General features: G+C 51.4%; 1 protein-coding gene and 1 pseudogene across 2 annotated transcripts; both read right to left on the bottom strand.

The window, feature by feature from the left end:
* Positions 1 to 327: 327 nt before the first annotated feature.
* Positions 328 to 7,282, bottom strand: FNDC10 (fibronectin type III domain containing 10). Of its 2 annotated transcripts, none has more exons than XM_061383099.1 (2): positions 5,741 to 7,282; positions 328 to 5,589 (listed from the first exon to the last, which is right to left on the bottom strand). In XM_061383099.1, the coding sequence occupies exon 1, from the start codon at positions 7,157 to 7,159 to the stop codon at positions 6,482 to 6,484; it is 678 nt and encodes a 225-aa protein (XP_061239083.1). In that variant the 5' UTR covers positions 7,160 to 7,282; the 3' UTR covers positions 328 to 5,589; positions 5,741 to 6,481. The 2 variants fall into 2 exon arrangements, with proteins under 2 accessions (XP_061239083.1, XP_061239084.1); XM_061383100.1 differs by having other exon boundaries at positions 328 to 5,483.
* An 8,006-nt stretch (positions 7,283 to 15,288) lies between these two features.
* Positions 15,289 to 17,162, bottom strand: LOC133227356 (large ribosomal subunit protein eL39-like; annotated as a pseudogene).
* Between the last annotated feature and the right edge of the window lie 10,400 nt (positions 17,163 to 27,562).

Here is a 27,562-nt window from a genome sequence, read left to right as displayed (position 1 = left end):
GAATCATAAGTAGGAATCATAAGTCTCACTACATCCATTTTAAAGAGAGTGAAATGTGGAAACTCATCCTACAGATGTTAAGATCATAATGGTAAGACTAATAGAGGATGACAATAGGAAAAGATAATCAGATCAATGCCTGTAAAGAGACCCATGCATGTGCCGGGATGTGGTATGTGATGTGGGGCTATCCACATACTAGAAAAGGATAGATTGTTTCTGCAGACCAGATTGGGGTACTGATATAAAATGTTGGATCCCTACCTCACACCATATACAAAGATGCCCTCTAGGCAACTAAAGACATAAAAAAAGTAAAGTCATAAAGCCAGTTGAAAGAAATATTTTATGGGGACCACTTACGTATTCTTTGGGTATGCAAGAATTGCTTAAGACCAAAAAAATACATACAACTTACAGGGGAAAAAGGTCTGATGTCATCAAAATTAAGGTTATGTTTTCAACAAAGGACACTACTGACAATGTTAACAGTATAGGAGAAAATATTTGTGACAGCTAAATGGTCAAGGGTATGTATCTAGAACTATGCTGTTCAGTACATAAACATATATGGATATTTAAACTTAACACTTAATTAAAACTTACAATGCAATTTCTCAGTTACACTAACCACAGTATCCACAATGACTTATTAGTGACTTACTACTGACTAGTGACCACTGTGATTGAATTGTGTTCCTCAAAAGAATAAGTTGATGCCCTAACTCCTGTTATCTGTGGATGTGCCCTTATTTGAAAATAGGGGTCTTTGGATTTCCCTGGTGTCCAAATGGGTTTAACCATCTAGTGGTTAAAAATCCACGTGCCAATGCAGGGGACATGGGTTTAATCCCTGATCTGGGGAGATTCCGTATGCCAAAGGACAGCTAAGCCTGTGGGTTACTGCTAGTGAAGCTGGAGCGCCCTAGAGCCCCTGCTCTGCAACCAGAGAAGCCATTGCAATGAGAAGCCCATGGACCTAGCCCTGCTCGCCACGACTAAAGAAAGCCCACATACAGCAACAAAAACCCAACACAACAAAAAATAACATTTTTTTAAAAAGGGTCTTTGCAGATGCAATCAAATTATAACGGATTAAGGTGAGCAATAATACAGTGAGTAGTAGTATTGGTCTCTCTCAATAGTACAGTGAGACTCACAAAAGGTTTCAGGTCTCTAGCCTCCAGAACTGTGAGAGGACAAATTCCTGTTCTGAGACACCCAGTTTGAGATTTTGTTGGGGCAGCCCCAGGACACTAAGACAGCACAGATAAAGCACATCTTCACAATTTCAGAAAGTCCCATTGGGCAGAACTGGGTATTTGCAGAGCTCTTGAAAACCAAGGGGGAAAAGCCATAGTGATGGAAAGTTGTACAAGAACGTGAATGAGCAGTTCATCTGAGGGGAGACTCAAACAGCCAATAGGACTGGGAAGTGGTCGGCAGCCTCTCCAGTGAGCAGAACAGACTCAAATCCAGTTCCTGCTGTGGCACTGACAGATGAGCATGAGATAGAACACAGTGGTGCAGAGCACTTGTGAGACATCAGTAAGTCACAACCTCTCTGCACTGCTTTAGCCATTAAAAACAAGCTGATAATGGTGAAATTAGGTAAGCACACCCCTAAGATCCACGTTCTCTCACCTAGAAAAATCCTCACACAGGTCCCTGAGGAGTATGGACAAGGGTTTTCATGGTGACACAGTGATCAGCATGGCAGCCACCCGTGTTCCTCCAGGGGTGAGGACAAGTCAGCCTGAGGGACACACACTAGAAATTGCACATAATGAACAGAAATGAAATATTTGTGCATTCTGCAGCATGGATAAATCTCAGGGTGTAGAGTTTAAAAAAAAAAAAAAATGAGCAGCACAAGATCAGAGTGGTTTCCAGGAGGGAAGGGAATAGGCATGGGGAGAATTTGCCAGACTGGAATCCTAATTGAGCAGAACAGAGACACCGGGGCAAAGGAAGGAGAGTGCATATAAAAGTTGGGGAGGAAGAGAAAGGCAGGTTCCAGATGTGTGAGGCCATGTAATTAACACATGGCTAACAGCAGAGCTGGGATGTTATAGACACCATCCCAGCCCGCCCACTCCCCACCTAAGAGTGAGGGAAACCTGGCTCTGTTATATGTGACCAAAAGGACAAAGCAGTGACTGACTCACATCCAGACTCATAAGAAAATAAGAGGGGCTTCCCTGGTGGTCCAGTGGCTAAGACTGCATTCCCAGTGCAAGGGGGCCTGAGTTTAATCCCTGGTCAGGGAACTAGATATCACATACTGTAACTAAAGATTCCACATGCGAAAACTAAGACCCAGCGCAGCCGAATATTTTTTAAAAAAGGAAAAAGAAGCAGCATGCTGACATCCCTATAGATAGAGAAGACAAACCAGAAAGACATGCCCAAAAAACAGACATTTAAACCAAATGTTTCATTGTAAGCCAAACAGGAAAAGGATAGTTTTGAAAAAACACCCTGCATCAGAAATGAAGGGGACATTTCCAGACCACTGGAAAAAAATGAAGATTTGAAAAGACAGCCAATACAAGGTAGAAATGAGGTAGCATCTCTAAAATGAAAGTGAAAGTGAAGTCGCTCAGTCGTGTCCGACTCTGCAACCCCATGGACTGTAGCCTACCAGGCTCCTCTGTCCGTGGGATTTTCCAGGCAAGAGTACTGGAGTGGGTTGCCATTTACTTCTCCAGGGAATCTTCTCGACCCAGGGATTGAACCCAGGTCTCACATTGTAGGCAGATGCTTTACCGTCTGAGGTGCATCTCTAAAGGAGAGGGAAATCTGGGGCCTTGAAAGAAGACTGCCCGTGGCCCCTGGGCTCGTGCCTTCAGGTCAGGTGCAGCCTGACGCCTCCCTGGAAGGGGGCTGCTACCTTCTCTCTCAGCTGGCTCAGTGAGGACACATTCCCAGTCCCCAAAAAGCTGCAGCGAGGCTGAAGGAGGCTCTAGCTGTCAGCGTCCAGGACTCTCTAAGCTGAAGTGGCCAAACTGCACATCCCCCCGGTCTCCAGTGGCTCCCTGGCTGTCCCTCTGGACCAAATCCAACAGCCCAGACCACTGATCCTGAGATCTCAGGGAAACGCTGGCCCCACACCCTGCCCCTGTGGAGGGATGTTTTGTCCACTGCACCCAATCCTGTCTGCACATTTTTGTGTCCCCTAGCTCATCAGCCCCCAGGTATATGAGGTCCTCACAGGCCAGCACAGATGAAACCAGTTTCTCCTAAGAGAGCAGAGGCCAGAATATCCAGTGGACCAACAGCGCAAGCAGCTGCCTGGGGGCCATGGGGAGGGGCCTGAGCAGGCAGGCAGGCAAGCAAGCAAGCATCTAGCCTACAGGTGTCATTGTCGGGGCCTCAGAGCCAGCCACACAGGGCATTGGGCACGTGTTCACAAAACGACTGTTGATCCCTCCTGCTGGCTGAGTGTGGAACACAAGCTGTGGGGCAGGTCTGGGCACCAGAGGGCGTGCATTTGGTAGCGGAATCTCAAGGACCCCAGAATTCTGAGCAGAATCAGGCTATGCATGCAGCCCTGGGGATCTCGGCCCAGACGCATGTCCAGTCATGGCATGGACAGTAACAGCACAGACACTTAACTCTTCTCTGCGTGGCTGACCTCACATAAGCCTCCAAACAGGCCTCTGAGACTGCTCCTATGACTGTTTCCACTTCACAGGTGAGACAGAGGCGCTGATGGCTGTGTGTGGCTCTTTAAAGGCCAGGCCAGGCCTACAGCCAGGCAACCCTTCAGTGTTTCAGAAGCAGAACAGTTCTTTCTGCCCCACAGCAGAAAAATCACAAGCTTAGGCAAATTGCCTTCAGGCACCAGTGAGGAGGGTGAAGTCCTGACCAAGGAACAGCCATCAGGACCCTACCTCCAGGGCACAGGGAAGACTCGTGTGCCCCCACCAGCCTTGCATGAGTCAGAGAGGGCAGGGGGAAAGGAGAGGGAGGCTCCTCCAGGACATGGTGGGGATGGAGGACTGGGGACTCGGTAGGGCAGAAGCCTGAGTGTCCCTTGCACCCCCTGGGGAGGACCGAGGGGCCACTGGGGAAAGGCGCAGCTTCGGAGATGGCAAGGCTTCAGAAGTGCTCTTCCTGAACACCAGCTCCAGGCTGTTTCCAGAGCCTGTGCTCCCCCACCACTGTGCTGGGCTGGGCACTGGGCCTCTAAGAAGCCCCTGAACAGAGCCCTGCAAAGTCATCTCTGAAGCAGAAGCCTGCAGGTCAGGGCTGACCAGTCTGAAGAATCAGCTGGGAGGACAGGCCTGAGGCTCTACCTGACATGAATTCAATCAGGGCCACAGACCAGATTGGGTGCAGGGCGAAGGAAGGGTCCAGGGCAGACCTCCCAACAACTTCATGGTGGCCCCAGCTCTGAAACCGGCTGCACACAGGAGCTGGAGGCTGGACTGCCCGCCTGTGGAAGATACCTGAGCGCCCTCACAGGTGGCAGAGGGATGCAGAAGGCCCCCAGGAAGCCAGGATGAAGTAAAACCCCTCCTACTCCCAGGGCTGTCTAGACACTGCACTGCACCCCCACCCCCTGGTGGCAGGGATGAGTCACTCCTTAGAGCCTGGCCCGCCCACAGCTGTTTGCTCAGAAGGGTCACCGCCAGCTGCAGAATCTCAAGGACACCCTAGCCTAGGTGGGGGAGGCCCAGGGTGGGGTGGGGAAGGGCCAGAGGAGCCCTGCTTGCGACCTGTGCCCCCTACCCCAGCTCCAGCACCACGTGGGGAGACCCAGGCCAGGGAGGGGGCTCTCCTGGAGGTGTCTAATTGCAGCTTGTCTTAGCTCTTGAGTAGATCATCCCTGAGACTGGGCTTTTTCTAACCACAGCAGTGCCGCCCTGCCCCCACCCAACAGAGCAGGCAGGGAGAAGACGCTTTCCCCAGCTCCCTGGGTGGAAAGGCCAGCCAGGGACATGCCGCCTGTTCCTCTGACACAAACTGCAAGGGCAGCATGCCTGTGCCCCTGGCCTGTGCTGACCCCAGGTGACCTGGCAAAGGGTTCAGGGCCAACCACTGGACTGACTGATGCCTGAGGAGCCAGGAAAAGGGGCTCAACTTTCACCCTACCCCTTCTCTCCCCTGTCACAAATAAGTACACAAAACAGTGGTTTTGGTCTAAGAATGATGGACATTTAGACACTGGTACCAGGCTCACACCTGACCAGTGCCACACCAGGGGTGGGCAGAGCAAGGACAGAGAGGTAGGGAGTGGGCATTTCGGGGGCACCAGCCAGGCTGCTGGTGTGGGGGTCACTGGTGGCTGCTGGGGTGAGCGGGGAGGAGTTAGCCACAGTGACTCCAGAAGTGCCAGGTCCAGAACGGCCAGAGTCAGGGGCTCACTCAGAGCCCAGCGTTGTCATGTGGTTGGTGCCCACAGAGGGGCAAGGCCGGTCTTCAGTCCATGGTGAGAGGGTGGAGGGGCCCGGCAGGCAGCAGCATCTCCAGCAGCTCTAGGAGGGGGTGGACGGTACTGTCCGTCATGCTGTGGTTGAGGCTTGGGATCCAGACCACAGTGGCAGGTCCAGCCGGGCAAGGTTGGCATCTGTCCTGTGCCCTCTGCATACAACACTGTTCTTTCAGACCAGTCCCATCTTCCCAGCCACCTGCCCCGTCACCGAGGAAAGTCCTCTCCAGAAACGCAAAAGGAAAGGGAAGGAACCCAGCCCAGGCAAAGCACCAGCTTCCCCCCAAGGTCAGGGACACTCACCCTGGATACAACAGCTGAACACTGGGCCGCCTGCTGAGCTAAGCCGTGGCTTCCAGCCTGTCGGATGCTCAAACGAGGAAATGCCGCGGGACCCTGCTTCCCCAGGCCAATCACTCCTGCAAAGCTTGAAGGGAGGGTCCCCAGGGGGCTTTAGCCAGAAGCACACACAAGCTGCCAGCATCGGGGGCCACAGATCTTTTCCGACAGTACTGGACGGGTGGCTGGCTCCCGCAATGGGCCCGAGATACTAAGGCACGAAGCTACCTAAACCCACTGGGGCTGCCCACTGGGGAGGGGACAGGCTCGAGGGCCCTTGAGTTGGTCAAGTACACAGTGACCAAGCCATGACGATAGCCTGGCTTTTTTCCAACTCGGCACGGGCTGGAGGCGCAGGGTGACGGCCAGGGGCTGCCGATGGCTCTTCTGAAAAGGGGCTCTGTGGTCTCACGGCGCCGCCAAAGGCCTCTGGAGAGCGAGGAGAGCCCTGGACAGGGCTGGCACCTCTCCTCAGGCCCAAGGGCCAGTCCCGAACTGGAATCTGGGAGTCAGCTGCTCGGCTGGGAAGGTCGTCCGGTGACTCCAGGCCCTGGTAAGGGCCGGTGCCCCATCCATCTCCAGAAGGCCCTGTGTGGAGGTCCTAAAGAGGGAGCAGGAGCGACGAGGGGAGAGCGGGCCGAGGGCTCGGGGCCTCCTGCGCCCTAGTCGGGCAGGTAGAGCCCGGGCGGGCAGGTGCCTCGCGCTTCAGGGCTGCCTGCGTAGGCCCGGGCGCCCGAAGGCCGGGTGCATGAGGTTCTCGGTGATGTAGGCCACGAGCAGGCAGATGACCACGAGCATAACGCAGATGGAACCACCCACCGCCGTCATGGCCACCACGATCTCCCGCATGCCGGCAGGCTCGGCGGCGAACTCCACACACTCGGCGGGTGCGGCGGGTTCCGGGGCGCCTGCCGGCTCGGCTCGCAGCGGCAGTGGCTGCAGGCAAAGGCGATAGCGCACGCCGTCGTGCACATCGGGCAGCAGGTAGTCGCGGCAGGAGGCGCCGAGCAGCACGCGTTCGCATGGGAAGCGCGTGTAGGCGCCACGCCACGAGCAGTTAAGCGCGAAGGCGCGCACGCGGCGCGCCTCGGCTGGCCCCAGGCGCCACTGCAGCAACACGCTGCGGTTGCGCAGGACGCTGGCGCGCAGTGAGCGGCCGGCCGAGGCGTGCGCTGCGCAGCCAGGCGCCTGGCAGCGGAAGCCGCGCGCGGGGCTGCGAAAGCACAGGCGCCCGCCTCCCGCCTCGGGGCCCTCGGGCAGCACCTTGTAGGGACACCAGGGCGCGTCGGCCGCCGGCTCCCAGCCCGGCGGCGTCGGGGCGGCCGTGGCGCAGGGCGGCGGCGCGCAGGCGGCCAGCAGCAGCAACAGCGGCGGGGCGCGCATCCTGCGGCTGGGCCGGGCGGCGGCGGGGCGCGGGCTCGCGGGCGCACGGGCGCGGGCGGTGGGTCACGCGGGCCGCGCCACCGCTCCCCGCGCTCGCCCAGCGCGCCGCGCCCTCCGCCGCCGCCCGCTCCGACCCGCCCCCGCGCCCCGTGCGCGCTCGGACCGGCGCGGCGGCGGAGGCGGGGCCGCCCCACGTCCCGCCCCCCTTAACCCTCGCTGGGCCGCAGCCACCCGGAGATCGGATCTCGCAGGAGAGGGGGCGGCTGCGCGAGTGGGGCGGGGGCCGGCTGTGGCCAGCTGCGCCGAGGCCGTTGTGCCTGTTGGCCTCTCGCCGTATGAGCGCCCTTCGGAGCCCTGCCACTTCCCGCCCTGCCAGGCCTTTCTAGGGCTTTTCCGTGGCTTTGGCAGACTGGGGTCTCGAGTCGTGGCCCACGGGGGCAGCTCCGCGACTCTCCTTGGCCATGCCCGGCGAGAACGCGGTGTGACTCTGGGTAGGGAGAACCAGAGGTCTGGAGCGCGCGCGGCTTCACGCCGCCTCATCCCAGACCCACGGTGGTGACCGGCAAAGAAAGGGTCCCACATGCCCTAACTTGGAAGGGGTGAGGATGGAAACGCCCCCCCCATCCCCCGACCCCAGGCTTCTGCTCCTTGAGAGGTGGACTGCGCCGACCTGGGAGGGGCGCCAGCGAGAAGAGGCTTCCTCATCTGAAAACTATTCATTCTGCACCAAAGAGGCAGCTACAGAGTGGACCACTCTAATTTTTCCCTCGGCTTCTCGCAGATAGGGCCCTGGGGCAGCCCTCTGGATCTCCGAGAAGAGAGCAGGAATGCACAAAGGGAAGAACCCTCCACAAGCCCACCGGATGCAGCGGGCGGACCTTACTACCCTGGGAAGGAAGGGCACACACCTTCCCCCACTCCTGTCTTCAGCATGGGCCAGAGACCGGGAGCCGCCCCTGTCGGTCCGGATGCCTCTCAGGGCCAGGGGGCCCCTAGCCAAGCCTGCCTGACCTGACTGGATGTGAAGCAGGAGCGCCTCACGTGCAGGGAGCACAGCTCTGAGCAGCGAGAGGGAGGGGTCCTTGGCCACTGTCCTGTGGACCCTGGTCCCCTCGCAGCCCCTTCCAGGTGCTGCTCTCACCTGAGGACACAGGGGAGGGACGAGGTGGTCTCCAGCACTCACTGAGTCCTTGCTCTCCATGCACCCGCCCATGGAGCATCCTACTTCCACCCCCCTCACCACTTCCTGGTCATCCCGCAGAATTCTGTGTCAGCACTGGATAGCAAGACCTCAACCGGAGCCTGAAGCTAGGGGTTAGCGGCCCCCTACCCAGGCCCAACACTCCTGCCCCTCAACACCAGGCCTCTCTGGCTCCTTCAGATCCAGAGCAGGGTCTCCCCAGGTCTCTACACCTACTGGGGTAGGGTTGGGGTGAGGGTTTAGAGAGAGGCACCCTGGCCCTGCCTCTGGCTTCTCCCTCTGCAGGTGGGGATGGGGCTGGGTTCAGCCTCTTGCCTGGCGTCATGGGGGACTCAGGAGCTCCCCCAGGAAGGCAGAAAGTTACAGTGACCCAGGGACCCCCACATCCTCACCCTCAGCTTCCTGGGGCCTGGACCAGCTTGCTCACACCGGGTTTCCAGTGGGAGCTAAGGCTGCTGCAACTGCTCTGCCCGAGGGGTTAGTTGTCAGAGGGGGCCATGGTCCTCTGGGCCAGAGAGCCGCCAGGTAACCACTTCACCTGCCCACACCTGAGACAGGTGGAAACAGGACTGTTCAGAGCTTTTCCAGCTGATCGGGGGTGAGGGGAGAAGTCCAGTTAGATCCAACCTCAGATGTCCCTGGGGAGTCTGGTGCCCATGCCCTGAGCTTGTTCTGTGGTTGGGGGCTCACACACCAATGCTGAGCTTCCTGGTCAGGCAGCTCCTGGCTGGAGGGATGGGCCAGGCATGGGGTTGCGGGATCTGCTGTTTCCCGGTCTGGGCTTGACTCTGCAGAGCATGGTCTGGGCAAAGAGCAGGTGTTGGGGGAGGGGCATGTTCTGCTCCTATCCAGGGTATGAGGAGCTGCTGCAGGCTTGGGGTGGGGGCAAGTGTGACAAAGCCCTGCTTCCCAGCAGAGGGCTCTGGGCTGGTAAAGCAAACAAACTCCCCAGAAATCCACCCTTCACCTCACATCAGCCCCCACACCCACCTCTGCAGCTGTCCCTGCCAGTGGCCACCAGGGTTACCATCTCTAGTTCTGCAAAGTCCCGGTCCTAGGGCTCAGCTCTGCAGAGGGGCTGGAACCCCGTCTGTCACCAGCCACAGCCTGTGAGGAATGTAGGTGAATTCTGGGTCCCTTCTCCTAGCCCCACAGAGATGGCCCCTCTCAGATCCCGGATCCACCAGCCCTGAGATCCCCTCGCCAGAGCCCCTACCTGACAGCCCCCAACCCAGAAGCAGGAGCTCATGGAGTCTGCAGGAGCAGCTGGAGCTTCTGTCATTCTTTCCCCACTAAGGGAAGGGGAGGAGAAGTCAAGGTCAGCACCCACAGCCCTCATGTAGCCAAGTGTGGCACCGGTGGCCTCTCTCCCACCAGAAAGGGCAAATGGGCAGGACTGCAAAGACCAGAGGGCCCGTCTTTAACCAACTGTCCACCCATCATGATTGCTCCCTCCCCACAAAGAGACCCTGCTTTGGCTGGAACCAGCTTCCTGAGCATTCCCACTGGAGACCAGAGGACAGGGCCTGGGCTATGCAGACATGGAGGCTGGCTGCTGGGCACAGGGAACAGGGGAGGGTCAGCAGACAGAGAGGAACCAGCATGTGAACTGAAACCAAACCCAACACCCCCACCCCCACCGTGTCTTAGGCGGGTAGCACCTGCCTGCCCCACATTTGTTCTGCCTTCCAGTGCCAGTGCCTCCGTTTTCCTTTTGGGGGCCTCCATTCTCCACTCTCAGGCTGTGGGCCTTTAGGTGGGTTCACCCACCTTACCCAGGTGTTGGCAGAGCACCCAACCTGGCCAGTCAGACCATCCGCCTGGCCGGAAGGCCTTTGCTGAGCCTCACAGAAAGTGTGGTTGCTCCCTTGGCAAGGGTAGACATCCAGCTGCTGACTGGAGGGTGTCTCGGGAAGAGCTGGTCTGTGGATGAAGCCACCCCCGGAGAGAGGCAAGAAACCTACCAGAGTATTTGCACCAGGTGTCTGGATCCAACTTGTCTGAAGCAAGCCCACCCTTGGACTTCACAGTCATAGAGGCCAGGAAAGCCCCTCTTGTGTAAATAGTAGAACACCAGTTTTCTGACCATTGCAACTGAGTTCCACAAATGCGTGGCCTGCGGGCCCCGCTGACCTCCCCAACTTGACCTTCCACCCTCCACCCTCACCCCTTCTCTTTCCAAGAACCCTAGGTCACTCCTTCTGCCTAACATCTCCTCCCTGAACATATGAGCATCTTCCCTCAGCCCTACTTGCCCCTACCCTGACTGGGGTCCGGGGGCCTCAGACAGCAGGGTGGGCAGCCTGGCCCGCTGTCCCTTGGCTCCAGCTGTGAGCTGTGGACACAGACTGAACAGGGGGCTGAGCTGCCTGCGAGGGGCCAGCAAGGCAAGGGGGAGGCTATGGCCCGTGACTGTGAGCGAGAGCACGGGAAACAGGAAGCCGTTTCTGGGCAAGGAAAACATGGCTTCTCAGGTCCCCTGTTGGGAGATCCAGCTGGGGCTGGCCCTAAGGACGTGGCAGGCAGGGAGGGAAGGCCTCCATCCAGCCCCCACAGGTCCAGCTCAGGCACACTTCCCTGTTTGAAGCTCCACTTTCTGGTAGTCAGTATATTTGGTGGCTCAGATGGTAAAGAATCTACTTGCAATACAGGAGACCCAGGTTCAATCTCTGTGTCAGGAAGATCCCTTGCAGAAGGGACTGTCAGCCCACTCCAGTATTCTTGTCTGAGGATCCCATGGACAGAGGAGCCTGGCGGGCTATAGTCCATGGGGTCATAAACAGTTGGACACGACTAAGCAACTAACACTTTCACTTTTACCAGCTGCGTGGTTATTTCCTGAAAGTTCTTTTTAAATCCGCTTAGAGGAGACTTCATATCACGACCACAAATAGAAGAAAAGTCAGTGTCGGATGGTCTTGGCTTCCTGCTTGGAGGCGTCAGACTGACCATCTAAGGGTGACCCCAGAAGCCTCCATGAGCTTCATTCTCTCCACATGCCACCTGCCCCCTCAGATCCCTGGAGGCTGCTGGTCACCCATGGTGTCCCTGTGGTCCCTGCCCCTGCTCGGGAAGGGGCATCCAGGGGAGCCCACCCAGCTCACACCTCATGTCGGGGCCGATCTCCAGGACCTGTGGGAAATGCTTCTACCCAGAGGTGGTAGTGGTGGGGTGGTTGACCAGCCTGGAGCAACCACAGGGGCTTCCAGGAAACCTCTTGGGGGGACTTCTAGACAGGGTGGCCCCCTGCACCCCATCAGCATCCTGAGAGAGCAGCTGGCGTGGGGCTCCTCAGACTCCGAGCACGGAGGGTCATGGGATGAGCAGGTGACCAAGCTGTTTGGGTTGTCTGAGCAAGAGAGGGTTGGGGCGGCAACTGCCCTCCTGGGCCTGTGTGTTCATGGGAACCACCCTCTCCACAGCCTTGGCATCCCTGGCTGGGTCCTCTCTTCCTGGGGCCAGCCTCTGTTCATGCCCCAAAGGACCACAGAATGACTGCTCCTGCGGGGTGGGGTGGGGACCTGACATCCGAGGAAGGGGGCCTTTTTTATGGGTGCAGCGCTCTCCTCTTGGCAGATATGGGCTCTGAGAAACAAGTTGTCAAGCCCAGGTTGGCCTCTGTGGGGCCATGTTTCTCATGATGCAGCTGGCCGCCCTCCTCCCCTGTAGGACCCAAAGGTGCCTCCGCCACTGGCCGGACAGCCCGGGCTTCTGGGCAGCCTTTGGGGCCCCCCAGCAGCTCATCCTCAGCCAGTGACCTGAGGGAGACCACCCGCACCTTGTGGGGAGGGAGAGTGCAGGGGACACTAGAGAGAGGACCCCCACACACCGCCACTGGGGTGTGTCGAGAGCCTCTGCACAACTCACTGCCCAATTTGCCCTTGCAGCAAGGTGGCTGGGGTGGCCCCGGCACCCACCCACCCATCCAGCACCCAGCCCCAGCACCCACCCAGCCCCGGCACCCACTGAGCCTCTGCACCCAGCCCCAGATGTCTCCCTACCCAGAACCCCTGCTTCTCTGCTCCCTGAGGACAGAGATGAGCTGAGAGGCTGCAAAAATGTCCCCAGGGCGGCATAGCAGTGGACTGGTGCCTGTTTTCTCACCTGCAGAGGCGGGGGGTAAGTTCTGGCCTCCAGGAGCCCCTAGCAGGGAGCTGGCCCGCAAGACTTGGAGCTTGGAATGGCCGGCTTCTCTGGGCCTCCAAGGATTCTATAAGAGGACAGCACATCGTGGACTATTGGGGCAGACCCGGTTCCCGGGCTCCCAGGACATGCAGGACGGGACCTGGCCTGGGACCTGGCTCCCTTCCCTCCCTAGAGTAGACAAACGGAGAGCCGGCAGTATGCAGGGCAGCAGTTGGGCCTAAGCTTGCCTGATCACAAGCTTGGCAACTGGCAGAGGCAGAACTGAGGCTCGGGATTCCATGAGCCTGGGAAGTGGGGCAGGTCCCACCTGGGGGATCTTCCCTTTGGAGGGACCCACAGGGCTCCCAGTGGGTCCCTCCTCCCAGAACAGATCAGCACAGGCATCAGCAGTATGGCAGTTTTTGCTGGGAGCACACTGAATTGAGCAAAAAGAGGTGTTGAACAGAGTGGAGAGGGGCTCCAGTGAGGAGGCCCATGTGTGAAGTCACTCAGGTTCCCTTTGGCCTGTTTCTGCTTTTGTACAGAGACCCTCTTGGAGTCCATTATGGCCGGGAGCCCCAGGGAGGCTGACGAGGGCTGAGCCTCACTGGTCAGTCTGGGCTCAGGGCATCAGCAGATCTGCTGGCCCTGAAACTATTCAGATGTCCTAGGAAGTTGTCCATCTTGTTTATGTTTCCAGACTTATCGGCATGAAAATTCCCACAGTGCTCTTGCTCCCGCAAGAGATACAATTATATTCTTTTTCATTCCTAACATAAAAGAGAAAGGTACCGCTCACCATGTATGGCATGTGTTTAGAAAGGGTCTGCTCTGCGCTTCACTAATCTCAGCAAGTGTGAGGTCTGTAGGCCCCTATTTCTGGAATGTTAACCAGGGTGATCCAGCCTCTGACCAGCTTAGTTCCCAGCTGCTGGGGCAGGGGTGGGGGGAGAGAGGTTTAAAAGGGCAGTGGGAGGGAGGCTCAGCCGCCCCTGACCTGCTGCGTCCTCAGAATGTCTGATTCTGAGGACATTCATGTCCCTCCTCTCCAGTCAGTGTGGTGAACGGGGAGAAACTTCTGTTCTTCTGATGCTATAAAGCTGCCCCCACTCCCTGGCTGCCTGCAGGTGGCACAAAGGCACCTCTGCGACACCTGGACTTTCAAGAGTGGACCGATGTCCCCACAGATTCAGCCTCCTGAATCAGGGCTTTGCCCTGATAACACTGAGCTGACATCCCTCAGTGTGATGAGTCGGCCTGGCTTCTGTGGGTGTCCACCTTGCTACTCCATGGCCAGGAACGAAAGGGTGACAGTGCAAGCCTCAACCTCATCTTTAAATTCTTGCAAACTAGATCTCGGCTTCAAGTGTGGCTTTAGCCACAGGTGAGTATGTGGCTAGGGTTAGGGTTAGAGGGCGATCTCCTTGCTTTTGATGAGTATGTGTGTGTGTTAGTCACTCAGTCGTGTCCAACTCTTTGCGACCCGATGGACTGTAGCCTGTTGGCTCCTCTGTCCGTGAAATTCTCCAGGCAAGAATAACCCTTCTCCAGGGGATCTTCCTGACCCAGGGATCAGACTCAGGTCTCCTGCATTGCAGGCGGATCCTTTACGTCTGCCACCAGGGAAGCACTTTTGATGAGTATATGAATCTCATATTAGGAGATGCAGAAGAGATTCATTCAAAATTAAAGTCAAGGAAACAACTAGGTGAATCATGCTTGAAGAATATAACATTACTCTGCTCCAAAGTGTCTTCAACCAGAAATTATCAACGAAGTGAGAAATTCTTGGGAATGTGAAACGGTTTTTTTAGGCATCTGAAACATTTACTCATATTGTTTATTTTACTGCTGCATGGTTGATTTACGGTATTAGTTTCAGGTATACAACATAGTGATTCAACACTTTAATGGATTTACTCCATTTAAAGTGATTACAAAATAATGGCTATATTTTCCTGTGCTGTACAGTAAATCCCTGTTGCTTATCTATGTTTATACACAGTAGTTTGTATCTGTTAATCCTATACTCCTGTCTTGCCCCTCTCCCGCCCTTCTCCCCACTGGTAGCCATTAGTTTGTTCTCATATATGTGAGTCTGATTCTGTTTAAATGTATTCCCTAGTTTGTTTTATTTTGAAGTTTCCAAGTACAGGGAATTCCCTGGTGGTCCAGGGGTTAGGTAGGACTCAGTGCTTTCACTGCGGGGACCCAGGTTCAATTCCTGGTTGGAAAACTAAGATCCTGCAAACTTCATGGCCAAAAAAAGGCATCACATATAAGTAATAACATGTGGTATTTGTCTTTTCCTATCTGACTGATTTCACTAAGCATAGTAATCTCTATGTCCATCCACATTGTTGTAAGTTGCAGAATTTCAGTCTTTTTATGGCTGAGTAGTATTCCATTGAGTATATATACACCACATTTTCTTTTTAAAATATTTATTTATTTACTTGACTGTGCCAGATCTTGGTTGCAGCATGCAATCTCTTAGCTCTAGTATGTGGTATCTAGTTCCCTGAAAAGGGATCAAACCCAGACCCCCTGCACTGGGAACTCAGGGTCTTAATCACTGGACCACCAGGAAAGTCCTCCGTATACCACATCTTCTTTATTCTTTCATCTGTTGTTTTTTTCCCAACAAAAGGTCTTACATATTTATCACTAAGCCAAAGCACTAGTGCAGAAACACTGACGCAAAGAGAAAAATCATTTCCCACTAAAACTCATCCAGCTTTTCAAACAGTAGTGATGTTCTCAGAGTGATACAGTAAGATGCAAGTGACCTTGACACAGCATAAATCTGTGCCACCTCCCATGGGGGCTCCTTATAGACCCAGCCTGATTCTTCTCCAATGTCTTCTCTTGTAGTTGTACCTGATTTTATTACCAGTTTTCATTTAAATCCATTGAGGAATGGGACAATCCTGCTTTTGCTTCTTGTCCTGGAATTACTTGATCCTGAAAGTCTTGTGAGAAGACCTGCTGCTAAGTCACTTCAGTCGTGTCCGACTCTGTGCAACCCCAGAGATGGCAGCCCACCAGGCTCTCCAGGCAAGAACACTGGAGTGGGTTGCCATTTCCTTCTCCAATGCATGAAAGTGAAAAGTGAAAGTGAAGTCGCTCAGTCGTGTCCGAGTCTTAGTGATGCCATGGATTGCAGCCTACCAGGCTCCCCCATCCATGGGATTTTCCAGGCAAGAGTACTGGAGTGGGGTGCCATTGCCTTCTCCGGTGAGAAGACCTGGCAGGGAGTAAATTCAACCCTGATAGGATATGGCAGAGAAGAGACGAGATCCATTTATCTGTTGATGGACACAGGTTCAAAACATTTATTCATGATTTTGATCATGCTTGTGTCAAATGAAAACAAAAGCTGTGGAATTGTTTTTATCTTTTTAAAAAGAAAAAGAGTAAGTCATTTATTATTTCTTATGGGCAACTGTGCGATTTCTTAGTGAAACCAGAAGAAAACTCTGGAATTCCTTCTTTTCTTTTTGTGCAAAAAATTATGCCAAATCTCACAGTTTCGTTGGTTTCCTTAGAGTCAAAAGTCTGTTTCCTTTCATACTAATATGCTCAGATGTTTTCTTGGAAGTGTCATGATTAAGATTAATCCTCCAGGACACATTTCTGGGTCAGCTAGCTGGGCTGTCCTGTTCCTTCTGTGTCCCCAGTTCCTTCCTCTGTAAACCTGCAGCCCGAGTAGCCAGCCGTCTTCACAGGAAGAATCTGCTCATTTGACATGTAGTTATTTTAAAGTGCTAGGCCCCCACCGGGCTGGGAGAAATGGGAATGAATACAGAATCCTGCCCTCTTGATAAGTGGTGTCCTCAGCCTCACCCCCTACACTGACCTACAGCTGACCTCACATTCTGCTTGGGTCCACTCCTCCCTGCCTGTCCCCTTCTCTTGCCCCCTCCTCCAACGGCACATCCTGGGGCTCAGCCCCTCTTATGGTCCCCCTTTAAGAAAATTATTTGCTTATTATTTTTGGCTGCCCTGGGTTTTCGTTGCTGCCTGAGGGCTTCCTGTAGTTGCAGAGAGCTGGGGTTACTATTTCTTGGGGGCGCCGGCTTCAGTAGTTGTGTCTCGAAGGATTTGTTGCTCCACTGCATGTGGGATCTTCCAGGACCAGGGATTGACCCCGTGTCCCCTGCATTGGCAAGTGGATTCTTAACCACTGGACCACCAGCAAAGCCCTATGGTTTTGATTTCATTGCATTTGGGTTTGCTATTTCCCTCCTGTTCTTTCTCTCACTTTGGCCATGCATTTAAAAGGAAGCTTTCGTATTTCATACAGATTTTCCATCCTTTCAATGAGAAAGAAGGACTTTCCAGTGATTGAAAACATCTCGTTGCTGAAAATGGGGCTCCTCCTTACTAATCGTTGATTTATCTTTGGCTACAAACGCCCTAAAAAAAAGTGTATTGGATGAACCGGCTCCCTACTCCCCAGCCCTAGGCCCCTCCGTGGTCCAGGGCTCCAGTTTCCCGCACAGGCAGCTTCGAGGGCTGGAGAGGGGGTGTTACTCCCACCCCGTGCTCAGAGAGGCAGCCTAGTAACTGCTTCCCACTCTGGCCTGAGGGTACACGTGGAGGCTGTGAGGCAGCGCACATGGATGAAGGACCAGCCTTGCGTTCAGCTGCTGGGTCACCAGCTACTCGGGGCATCGCGGGGAGAGTTGCCTCCACGTGCACCTGCAGGAAGCCGCGCCTCCGGGAGTCGCCAGAAGGAGGAGCGCGGCTGCGGCCCGTCGGGGTCGGCAGCACCGCCACCTGCTGGCCGCGCGGTGAACCGAGGCTGCGCGGGCCCTGCGTTCCCAGCGTCCCGGGGGCGGCAGGGTTCTTCCTTAGGAAAGTACCTGGAATTGCCTCGGGAAGTCTGAGCCGCCCTGTGCCAGGAGTCCACAGGGTGTCCTCCTCTGTTCCGCCCTCTGCTGCTCCACCCTGTTCTAGTTCCGGGTCTGAAGACGCTCTACCCTCTGTAAGGCGAGGACCCCTTCAGGACTTTGATTTTCCAGAAGTATTCTGGGTGTTCTTGCTTTTTAACATTTATTTTATTCAAGTATAGTTGATTCACAATGTTGTAGTTGATTTACAGTGTTGTGTTAATTTATTTCTTTTTTTTGGGGGGGGGGGGAGGCCTCTCAACGCAGCATTGTGGGATCTTAGTTCTGCAGCCAGGGATTGATCCTGTGCCCCCTGCATTGGAAGCATGGAGTCTTAACCCCTAGACCATCGGGGAAGTCCCTGTTCTTGCTTTTTAATGTATTAATTTTATCTACCTTTTGAAAAGGTTATTGACATATGATTTTTAAAGTGAAATGCTTCCATTTCTAGAGTACAGTCGGATGAGTCAACAAACGTATAGCCGAAAAGTCCCAGCCGCTCCTCCCTGCCCGTCCACTCACTGGAGTCTTGCCTGTTTCTGGATTTTATGTAAATGAAATCCTGCTGTCCACCCCCTTGCATGTCAGGCTTGTTCTCTCAGCATAAGGAGGTCCAGATCCTTCCAGGGTGCTGCTCCTTTCAGCAGTTCACGGCCTTGTACCCCCAAACAGCACCCAACCCGCCACTCAGCTTGTGCTTCCTTCCCTGCTGGTGGACGCTGGGCGGGGTTTGCCCTGGTGGATGAGCTGCTACCAGCAAGCATGTTCAGGGCTGTGTGTTTCTGTGCTTCCAGTTTTCTTAACTGAAGACCTGGGTGCAGTGGAGTTTAGGGGACGTGGGGTATGGAATATGACTGACACTGTCAGATCTGCCAGATCATTTTCCTAAGTGGCTCTTGTATAGTTGACATATTTTATGTTTCTACCAGCAAGGTGTGAAACCTCCAGTTGCTCTACCTCCTGGTTAACACTAGGGATTTCTGGTCTTTTTAACGTGTGTTTATTTCTCTGGCTGTGCTGGGTCTTAGTTGTGGCGCACAAGATCTTTGTTGCATCACGTGGGATCCTTACTCGTGGCATTCGAACTCTTAGTTGAGGCACTCAAACTCTTAGTTGCTGCAGCATGTGGGATCTAGTTTCCTGCCCATGGATTGAACTAGGGGCCCATGCCCTGGGAGCACTGGACCACCAGGGAAGTCCCTATTTTGGTCTTTTTAAAGCTAGCAATTATACTCCAGTAAAAAGAATAAAAGAAAAAAAAAATAAAGATAGTGAGTGGGTAGTGATGCCCCATTGTGTGTGTCCTGGTTTTTATTTGGAAAATAATTTAGGACCTCAGAAAAGTTGAGAAATTAGTATAGAGAGTTCCCATATACCTTCCACCCAGGTTCTCCTGGGCTTTACCTGCAATGCAAGAGACACAGGTTCAACCCTGGGTCAGGAAGTTTCCCTGGAGAAGGAAATGGCAACCCACTCCAGTATTCTTGTCTGGAAACTCCATGGACAGAGGGGCCTGGCGGGCTGCAGTCCATAGGGTTGCAAAGAGTGGACAGTACTGCCAAGTCCTCCTGATGCTCACAACTAACACAGCCTTATGAGATTCTGAAGAGCAGGCAGCTGCTTGAGCACAGCACTGGCCACTACAAGACTTACTTAGGTGTGGTGGCTTTCCCACAACGCCCTTTGCCCCGGACCCACATGGCCTTTGGTCGTCATGGCTCCTGTGTCCATTCCAATCAGTCCTGGATATTCAAGGTTTGCCTGTTGCCCATAACCTTGACACTTCTAAAGTTTATTTTGTTGATTGCCCCTTAACTTGGACATGTCTAATGTTTTCTCCAGATTACAATGAGCTCATACATTTTGGCAAGAAGTGCTGTGTCCTTGGGCATCATAACGGGGATAACACAGCATCCATCTGTCTCTTGGCCAGCAACGTTCACCTTGATATCATGGTAAGGTGGATTTCTCTGTCGTAAAGTCACTATAATCAATAAATATCCAGTAGGAAGCTACTTAGAGACTCTGACAACATCCTCTTTCTCATCACACATCCTCATCACTAATTTCAGCATCTATCCATGGGCCTTGTCTACAGTTCTCACTGTTGTGGAGCCCCCTACCAAGGTCACAGGTGTGAGGCTTTGTACCAAGGTCACAAGTGTGGAGCTCTGCACTAAGGTCATCTCCGGAACTGACTGAACCCCAGAGCAACCGTTGCCATGAGCCCCCTGGATCTAAACCAGCCAGTTCTCAAGCCCCATGTTAGGTAAAAATACCCGCCCTAACTGTTAGGTAGTTAGAATAAAGGAGTCCAAAATGGCGGCGGCTAAAAGACAAAGAAGGGAAAAGCCCACGAAAATAGAGCAAAGGAATGTCCGAGGACAGGAGTGAGGACCTCAGATAAAACAAACAGCACTCCCGGCCAGCCCAATTTACACAGGGCAGACTCAGGGGAGGAGACAAATGTGTAAAAGGAAGAAGCCTAGAAGGATTGGGGGCTTCTCTTCTCTACACATCTTTCTAGTCAGCCCGCCCTCAGGCTTCAAGGACATATTTTCCTTTGCTTTCTAAATAAAACTGAGCTGTAACATGGAGCTGGTCTGTAACATGGAAAGGAAGAAATAAAACTGGCATAATTCACATATGATGGTTGTGTTTGTACATGAAACAATGTAATTCAGAAATACAATATTAGAGTCAGTAAGAGAGTTTAGCAAGGTAGCTCTACATAAAATCAGTATACATAAAAAAAAAATCAGTATACAAACTCCAATTGTATTTCTGTAAAGCAGCAAATTCTTAAAATTATGATTTACAATAGCTTCAAACAAAGCCAATTATCCATGAATAAAGCAGACTAAGGATATACAAAACCTCTAGAGGAAGAGAGAATAGAAAATTTCAGAGACATTTATCAATTTAAATGGACTTAACACTGTTCTGTCTGAGGAAATTACATGGGGCTGTAACACAGGTCCATCCATCGCTTCAAATTTTTGCTGAGGTGAGACAGAACCGAGGAAATTACAATATTCCCCCAACACTAACCAATCACCTAATGCCAGCCTTGCTCCAGTATTCTTGCCTGGAGAATTCTAGGGTCAGGGGAGCCTGTGGGCTACAGTCCATGGGGTCACAAAGAGTCAGACATGACTGAGCGACTAACACTCACTGGGAAGATCCCAAATGCCACAGAGCAACCAAGCCTGTGTGCCACAACTACTGAGCCCACATGCCAAGGGCCCATGCTCCATAACAACAGAAACTACCACAATGAGAAGCAGAGTGGCCACAGCTTGCTGCAGCTAGAGAAAGTCTGAGAAGCAATGAAGACCCACTGCATCCAAAACTATTAATAAATAAATAAAACTTTAAAAAGAATATTTACCAGAAATAGAGGTAAACACTATGTGAGAACAGAAGATTAAAATTAGAGGTCCAGTCAGAATGTAAAAGGAATTTCATCAAGACAGAACATAGACTATGGAGGAGGCTTGTTCTTCACAAAGTTCCAAAACTAAAGGACATGAATATGTAGAATGGAGAGAACCACTGTGTGCACAGTACCATGAGCAAAGCCCACATCAAGGTATATTGTTGTGTTATTTGAGAACACCAAGAATAAAGATGTGATGAGAGAGTTGGACTATAAAGAAAGCTGAGTACTGAAGAATTGATGCTTTGGAACTGTGGTGTTGGAGAGTCGCTTGGACTGCAAGGTGATCCAACCAGTCCCTCCTAAAGGAAATCAGTCCTGAATATTCACTGGAAGGATTGATGCTGAAGCTGAAACTCCAATACTTTGGCCACCTGATGCAAAAAACTGACTCGTTGGAAAAGACCCTGATGCTGGGAAAGATCGAAGGCAGGAGGAGAAGGGACAGATGACAGAGGACGACATGGTTGGATGCCATCACCGACTCGATGGACGTGAATTTGAGCAAGCTCTGGGAGTTGGTGATGGACAGGGAAGCCTGGCGTGCTGCAGCCCATGGGGTCACAAAGAGTTGGACACTGCTGAGCTACTGAACTGAACTGAAGGATAATGAGAAAATCCTAAAATCTTTCAGAGAGAACAAATATCACACACAAATGGTGAAGAATCATAATGACTTTGACCTTTTACACAGCAGCCCTGGAAGCCAACAGTTAAAAACTATGACTTCAGAAAGTTTGAAGGAAAAGTATTTTGAATTTAGAATTCTATACCCTACCAAACTATCCACAGGTGATGAACAGAATAAACACATTTCAGACAAGCACCCTTCTCAGGAAGCTACTGACTTCAGCAAAATAAGAGAGTAAACATCAAAGGGGTTCCAGGAAAAGGGAACCATACAGGAGAAAGGCCAAGAGTCAGAGGGATGACGGCAGAGGAAGGGTCAAGAGGGCAGTGCTGTGAGTGGGTTGAGAATGCCATCAGTCTGCAGTGAAAAGGGGGTTCCAGAAATTAAACAGTTCTGATGTGTTTGAGCCTTTGGAAAATGTTATTGATAAGCAGGTGACAAAGAAAACTAGCCACATAAAATTCCAGGCACAAGAGAAATACTAGGTCACTATGAAGAGAAAGAGGATTTCCCTGGTGGCTCAACGGTAAAGAATCTGCCTGCCAATGCAGAAGACACACGAATTCGAATCCTGGGTCAGGAAGATCCCCTGGAGGAGGAAATGGCAATGCACTCCAATATTCTTGCCTGAAAATACCATGGACAGAGGAGCTGGGTAGGCTACAGTCCATGGGGTCCCAAAGAGTCCGAGACAGCTTAGCGACCAAAACAAATGAAGATAAAGTAGAGAAGGAGATATAATTTTTAAGCCCTCATTGTGAACAGTTGTGAAAATGTAGGGGTGGGGTGAGGTGGGCAGAGAGTTGTTTGGAGAGCATGCTTCTCCTTGACCTTAATGGGAAGTCCATAGAAATGTCTAAATGTATTTTATGTTTTTTACTTTTTTTAAAGTAGTCACAAATATATTCATTATTTATTTGGCTGCACTGGGTCTTATATTGGCAAGGGGGATCCATTTTCCTGAGCAGGTATCAAACCCAGGCCTCTGTACCGGGGTCCATCCCTGGTTGGATCCAGGGATTCCTTCAGGATGACGGCGTTGGCGAAAAGGGATAGCGTCAGTGGAGAGAATCAGAGGCCTAATTATAATTGATTTATGTGGGAAATTAATATACCTCCACGCTCCAATTACTTTGGCCTGAAGAAAGAGTAGAGACAAAAGGAAAGAAAAGGAGACGAGAAAGAATGACATGGGGAGACCGAGCTTAGTGAGCAGGGTCCGTAGCTTTATTTCCAGCAGGGGCTTTTATACCCAAAGTTGTACATAGAAGATAATAGGGGATGTAAAGTCATGCAAGGTCAGCAGACCTTGAAACCAGGCTTTTCTTCAGATACAAAGGCTTTATGATTTACATCATGTTCTGGTCAGGAGACCTGCTAACATTTTTCTTCTGATAAGAGTTAGTCAACCAGAAAAACTTATTTTCTCCAAAGGTGACTTTAGAGTTTAGTACCACTCCCCAAAAGCACTAGGCAAAGTTGCATTCCTATAGGGCAAGGGTGCAGCGGGGGTAATTAAAGGAAGAATTTATTAGCTCAGGAGTCTAAGGTTATTATTAACATTAAAGTTTATACTTATATAAACTATATTAATCAATACACTCTCAGGGACACAGTGGGTGGGAAATATGGAAACTTGGCAGCAGGCATTAACTCGACAAAGAATTCGTCTATTGATTTTATTTTAACAATTTCTAACTCCCTGGGAGGCTCTGCATTGTAACAGTCTCCTTGTGCCTCAGACGGCTGGAAGGTCGCAAACAATCACATGCATAGCTGTAGGAGTCCGGAAACCTGTTAGGCAGGTTAGAAGGCTTTCTGAGGGGATCACAATTGGAACACACCTTATTATACCCTGGAGACTTAGTAACTAGAGCTCTAAGTTGCTTTTCTTACAGATAAGAGTGGTTGGGAATAGCCCCTCGTGACTGTCAAAGGAGTTGGTGAAAGTCATGAAGCAGTAAAACAGACAGGCTCAGGTTTTGGGGTAGATGCTCAGGTAGGCCCAGAGGGGCACCCCTCGAGTTCTGGCTCACCTTGCCCACCAGATCTCTCCCACATGACCTTGTCATGGGTGGGGACTCCTGTGCTGGCTCCTGGCACCTCTGCATTAGGAGTGTGGAGTCTTAGCCACTGGATGATCAGGTTCAGTTCAGTTCAGTTGTGTCTGACTCTTTGCCACCCCAAGGACTGCAGCACGCCAGACTTCCCTGTCCATCACCAACTCCCAGAGTTTGCTCAAACTCATGTCCATCGAGTTGGTGATGCCATCCAACCACCTCATCCTCTGTTGTCCCTTTCTCCTGCTGCCTTCAATCTTTCCCAGCATCAGGGTCTTTTCCAATGAGTCAGTTCTTTGCATCAGGTGGCCAAAGTACTGGAGCTTCAGCTTCAGCATCAGTCCTTCCAATGAATATTCAGGACTGATTTCCTTTAGGATTGACTGATTGGATCTCCTTGCAGTCCAAGGGACTCTCAAGAGTCTTCTCCAACACCACAGTTCAAATGCATCAATTCTTCAATGCTCAGCTTTATTTATGATCCAACTCTCTCATCCATACATGACTACTGGAAAAACCATAGCTTTGACTAGGTGGACCTTTGTCAGCAAAGTAATGTCTCTGCTTTTTAATATGCTGTCTAGGTTTGCCATGGCTTTTCTTCCAAGGAGCAAGCATCTTTTAATTTCATGGCTGCAGTCAACATCTGCAGTGATCCTAGAGCCCAATAAAGTAAAGTCTGTCACAGTTTCCACTGTTTCCTCATCTATTTGCCATGAAGTGATGGGACCAAATGCCATGATCTTTGTTTTTTGAATGTTGAGTTTTAAGCCAGCTTTTTCACTCTCCTCTTTCACTTTCACAAAAGGCTCTTCAGTTCCTCTTCACTTTCTGCCATAAGGGTAGTGTCATCTGCATATTTGAGGTTATTGTTATTTCTCCAGGCAATCTTGTTTCCAGGTTGTGCTTCATTCAGCCCAGCATTTCACATGATGTACTCTGCGTGTAAGTTAAATAAGCAGGGTGACAATATATAGCCTTGACGTACTCCTTTTCCTATTTGGAACCAGTCTGTTGTTACATGTACAGTTCTCATGGTTGCTTCTTGACCTGCATACAGATTTCTCACGAAGCAGGTAAGGTGTTCTGGTATTCCCATCTCTTTAAGAATTTTCCATAAAAAAGATCTTCATGACCCAGATAACCACAATGGTGTGATCACTCACTTAGAGACAGACATCCTGGAGTCTGAAGTCAGGTGGGCCTTGACTTCAAAGGCTTTGGAATAGTCAATAAAGCAGTAGTAGATATTTTTCTGGAACTCTCTTGCTTTTTTGATAATCCAATGGATGTTGGCAATTTGATCTCTGCTTCCTCTGCCTTTTCTAAATCCAGCTTGAACATCTGGAAGTTCTCGGTTCATGTACTGTTGAAGCCTTGATTGAAGCATTTTGAGCATTACTTTCCTAGCGTGTGAGATGAGTGCAATTGTGCAGTAGTTTGAACATTTTTTGGCATTGCCTTTCTTTGGGATTGGAATGAAAGCTGACCCTTTCCAGTCCTGTGGCCACTGTTGAGTTTTCCAAATTTGCCAGCATATTGAGTACAGCACACTGACAGCATTATCTTTTAGGACTTGAAATAGCTCCACTTGAATTCCATCACTTCCACTAGCTTTGTGTGTGGTGGTACTTCCTAAGGCCCTCCTGACTTCGGACTCCAGGATGTCTGGCTCTAAGTGAGTGATCACACCATCGTGGTTATCTGGGTCACGAAGATCTTTTTTGTATGGTTCTGTGTATTCTTGCCACTTTTTCTTAATATCTTCTGCTTCTGTTAGGTCCATACTGTTTCTGTCCTTTATTGTGCCTGTCTTTACATGAAATGTTCCCTTGGTATCTCTAATTTTCTTGAAGAGATCTCTAGTCTTTCCCATTCTGTTGTTTTCATCTCTTTTTTTGCATTGATCACTGAGGAAGGCTTTCTTATCTCTCCTTGCTATTCTTTGGAACTCTGCATTCAAATGGATACATCTTTCCTCTTCTCCTTTGCCTTTCACGTCTCTTCTTTTCTCAGCTATTTGTAAGGCCTCCTCAGACAACCATTTTGCTTTTTTGCATTTCTTTTTCTTGGGGATGGTCTTGATCACTGCCTCCTGTACAATGTCACGAACCTCCATCCATAGTTCTTCAAGCACTCTATCAGATCTAATCCCTTGAATCTATTTGTCACTTCCACTGTATAATCAACCATAACAGATTTGATTTAGGTCATACCTGAATGGCCTAGTGGTTTTCCCTACTTTCTTCAATTTAAGGCTGAATTTGCCAATAAGGAGTTCATGATCTGAGCTAGTCAGTGCCTCGTCTTGTTTTTGCTGACCGTATAGAGCTTCTCCGTCTTTGGCTACAAAGAATATAATCAATCTGATTTCGGTATTGACATCTGGTGATGTCCATGTGTAAAGTTCTCTCTCTCATGTTGTAGGAAGAAGGTGTCTGCTATGACAAGTGCGTTCTTTTGGCAGAACTGTTAGCCTTTACCCTGCTTCATTTTGTACTCCAAAGGCAAACTTGCCCATTACTCCAGCTATCTCTGGATTTTCCAGTTTTGCAATCCAGTCCTGTATGATGAAAATTACATCTTTTTTTTTTTTTTTGGTGTTAGTTCTACAAGGTCTTGTGGAGAAGGCAGTGGCAACCCAGTCCAGTACTCTCATCTGGAAAATTCCATGGACAGAGAAGCCTGGTAGGCTGCAGTCCATGGGGTCACCAAGAGTCAGACACGACTGAGCGACTTCACTTTCACTTATCACTTTTATGCACTGGAGAAGGAAATGGCAACCCACTCCAGTGTTCTTGCCTGGAGAATCCCAAGGATGGGGGAGCCTGGTGTGCTGCCATCTATGGGGTCGCACAGAGTTGGACACGACTGAAGCGACTTAGCAGCAGCAGCTACAAGGTCTTGTAGGTCATTATAGAACTGTTCAGCTTCTTCAGCATTAGTGGTTGGGGCATAGACTTGGATTACTGTGATATTGAATGGTTTGGAAATGAACAGAGAGCATTCTGTCATTTTTGAGATGGTACCCAAGTACTGAATTTCAGACCCTTTTGTTGACTAGGAGGTCTACTCCATTTCTTCAAAGGGATTCTTGCCCACAGTAGTAGTTATAATGGTCATCTGAATTAAACTTGCCCATTCTAGTCCATTTTTAGGTCACTGATTCCCAAAATGTTGATGTACACTCTTGCCATCTCCTGTTTGATCACTTCCAATTTACCTTGATTCATGGGTTAACATTCCAGGTTCCTATGCAATATTGTTCTTTACAGCATCAGGCTTTACTTCCACCACTAGTCACATCCACAACTGGGCGTTGTTTTAGCTTTGGACCATCAGGGAAGTCCCAAAAATGTCTAAATTTAATACATCAAAAACCAGTCTTCTCTGGCTGAGAAACATAAAGGTTTCTGTCAGAAGAAAAGCTATTACAAGAGTTGGAAGTATTTGCCTCTGGGGGAAACTGGCATCTGACAGCTGTTTTTCACTGTCTTCATTTCTGCGAGAATTAAAACCAAACACACAGACACACACACACACACACCATGCACTGGCGTAACTCTGATTTTAAAATATATCAAGTAAAAAAAGTTGTTTGTGAAAACGCCTCATCTCTACACCCAGAAGGCTCAGCAAACCGTCTCCACAGCAACCCAACGCGGCTCCGAAACCAGCAGCGCCACGTAGGGCCGGGCGAGGGTGACGCACTTCCGCCTCTGGCCCCGCCCCCCCACTGCAGGGGCGTGGTCGTCCGGTACCCTCGTTCCCGGCCTACGCGTGCGCAGTCTTCGGAAGCCTGGCGGCTTGGATGCCAGTGTCCCTACGCCTCCCTGGCCGCGGCCCCACGCGTTGAGAGGCGCGAGAATTGCCGTAGTTTTCAGTCTGTATTCGTCTCAAGACGTGTGCACACGTCGTCAGACGCGAGAGCGGACTCGAACTATTTTCCCGGAAGCAAGGCTGTCGGCTCCCCTCCCTGTCGGGGCGGGACTAGGGCCGTAGCTCAGCCCTCACTCCCCCTACGTCACGGCTCTGCTGGTCCTCCTGGGAGT

The sequence above is a fragment of the Bos javanicus genome, chromosome 16, assembly GCF_032452875.1.
Source record: "Bos javanicus breed banteng chromosome 16, ARS-OSU_banteng_1.0, whole genome shotgun sequence".
Classification (NCBI taxonomy): Eukaryota; Metazoa; Chordata; class Mammalia; order Artiodactyla; family Bovidae; genus Bos; species Bos javanicus.
The sequence above is the reverse complement of the archived record's forward strand: the minus strand, read 5'-3'. Positions and strand labels throughout refer to the sequence as shown.

What these genes read in the sequence shown, in the direction of transcription:
- FNDC10 (XM_061383099.1), bottom strand. Translation starts at nt 7,159, where the DNA reads ATGCGCGCCCCGCCGCTGTTGCTGCTGCTGGCCGCCTGCGCGCCGCCG.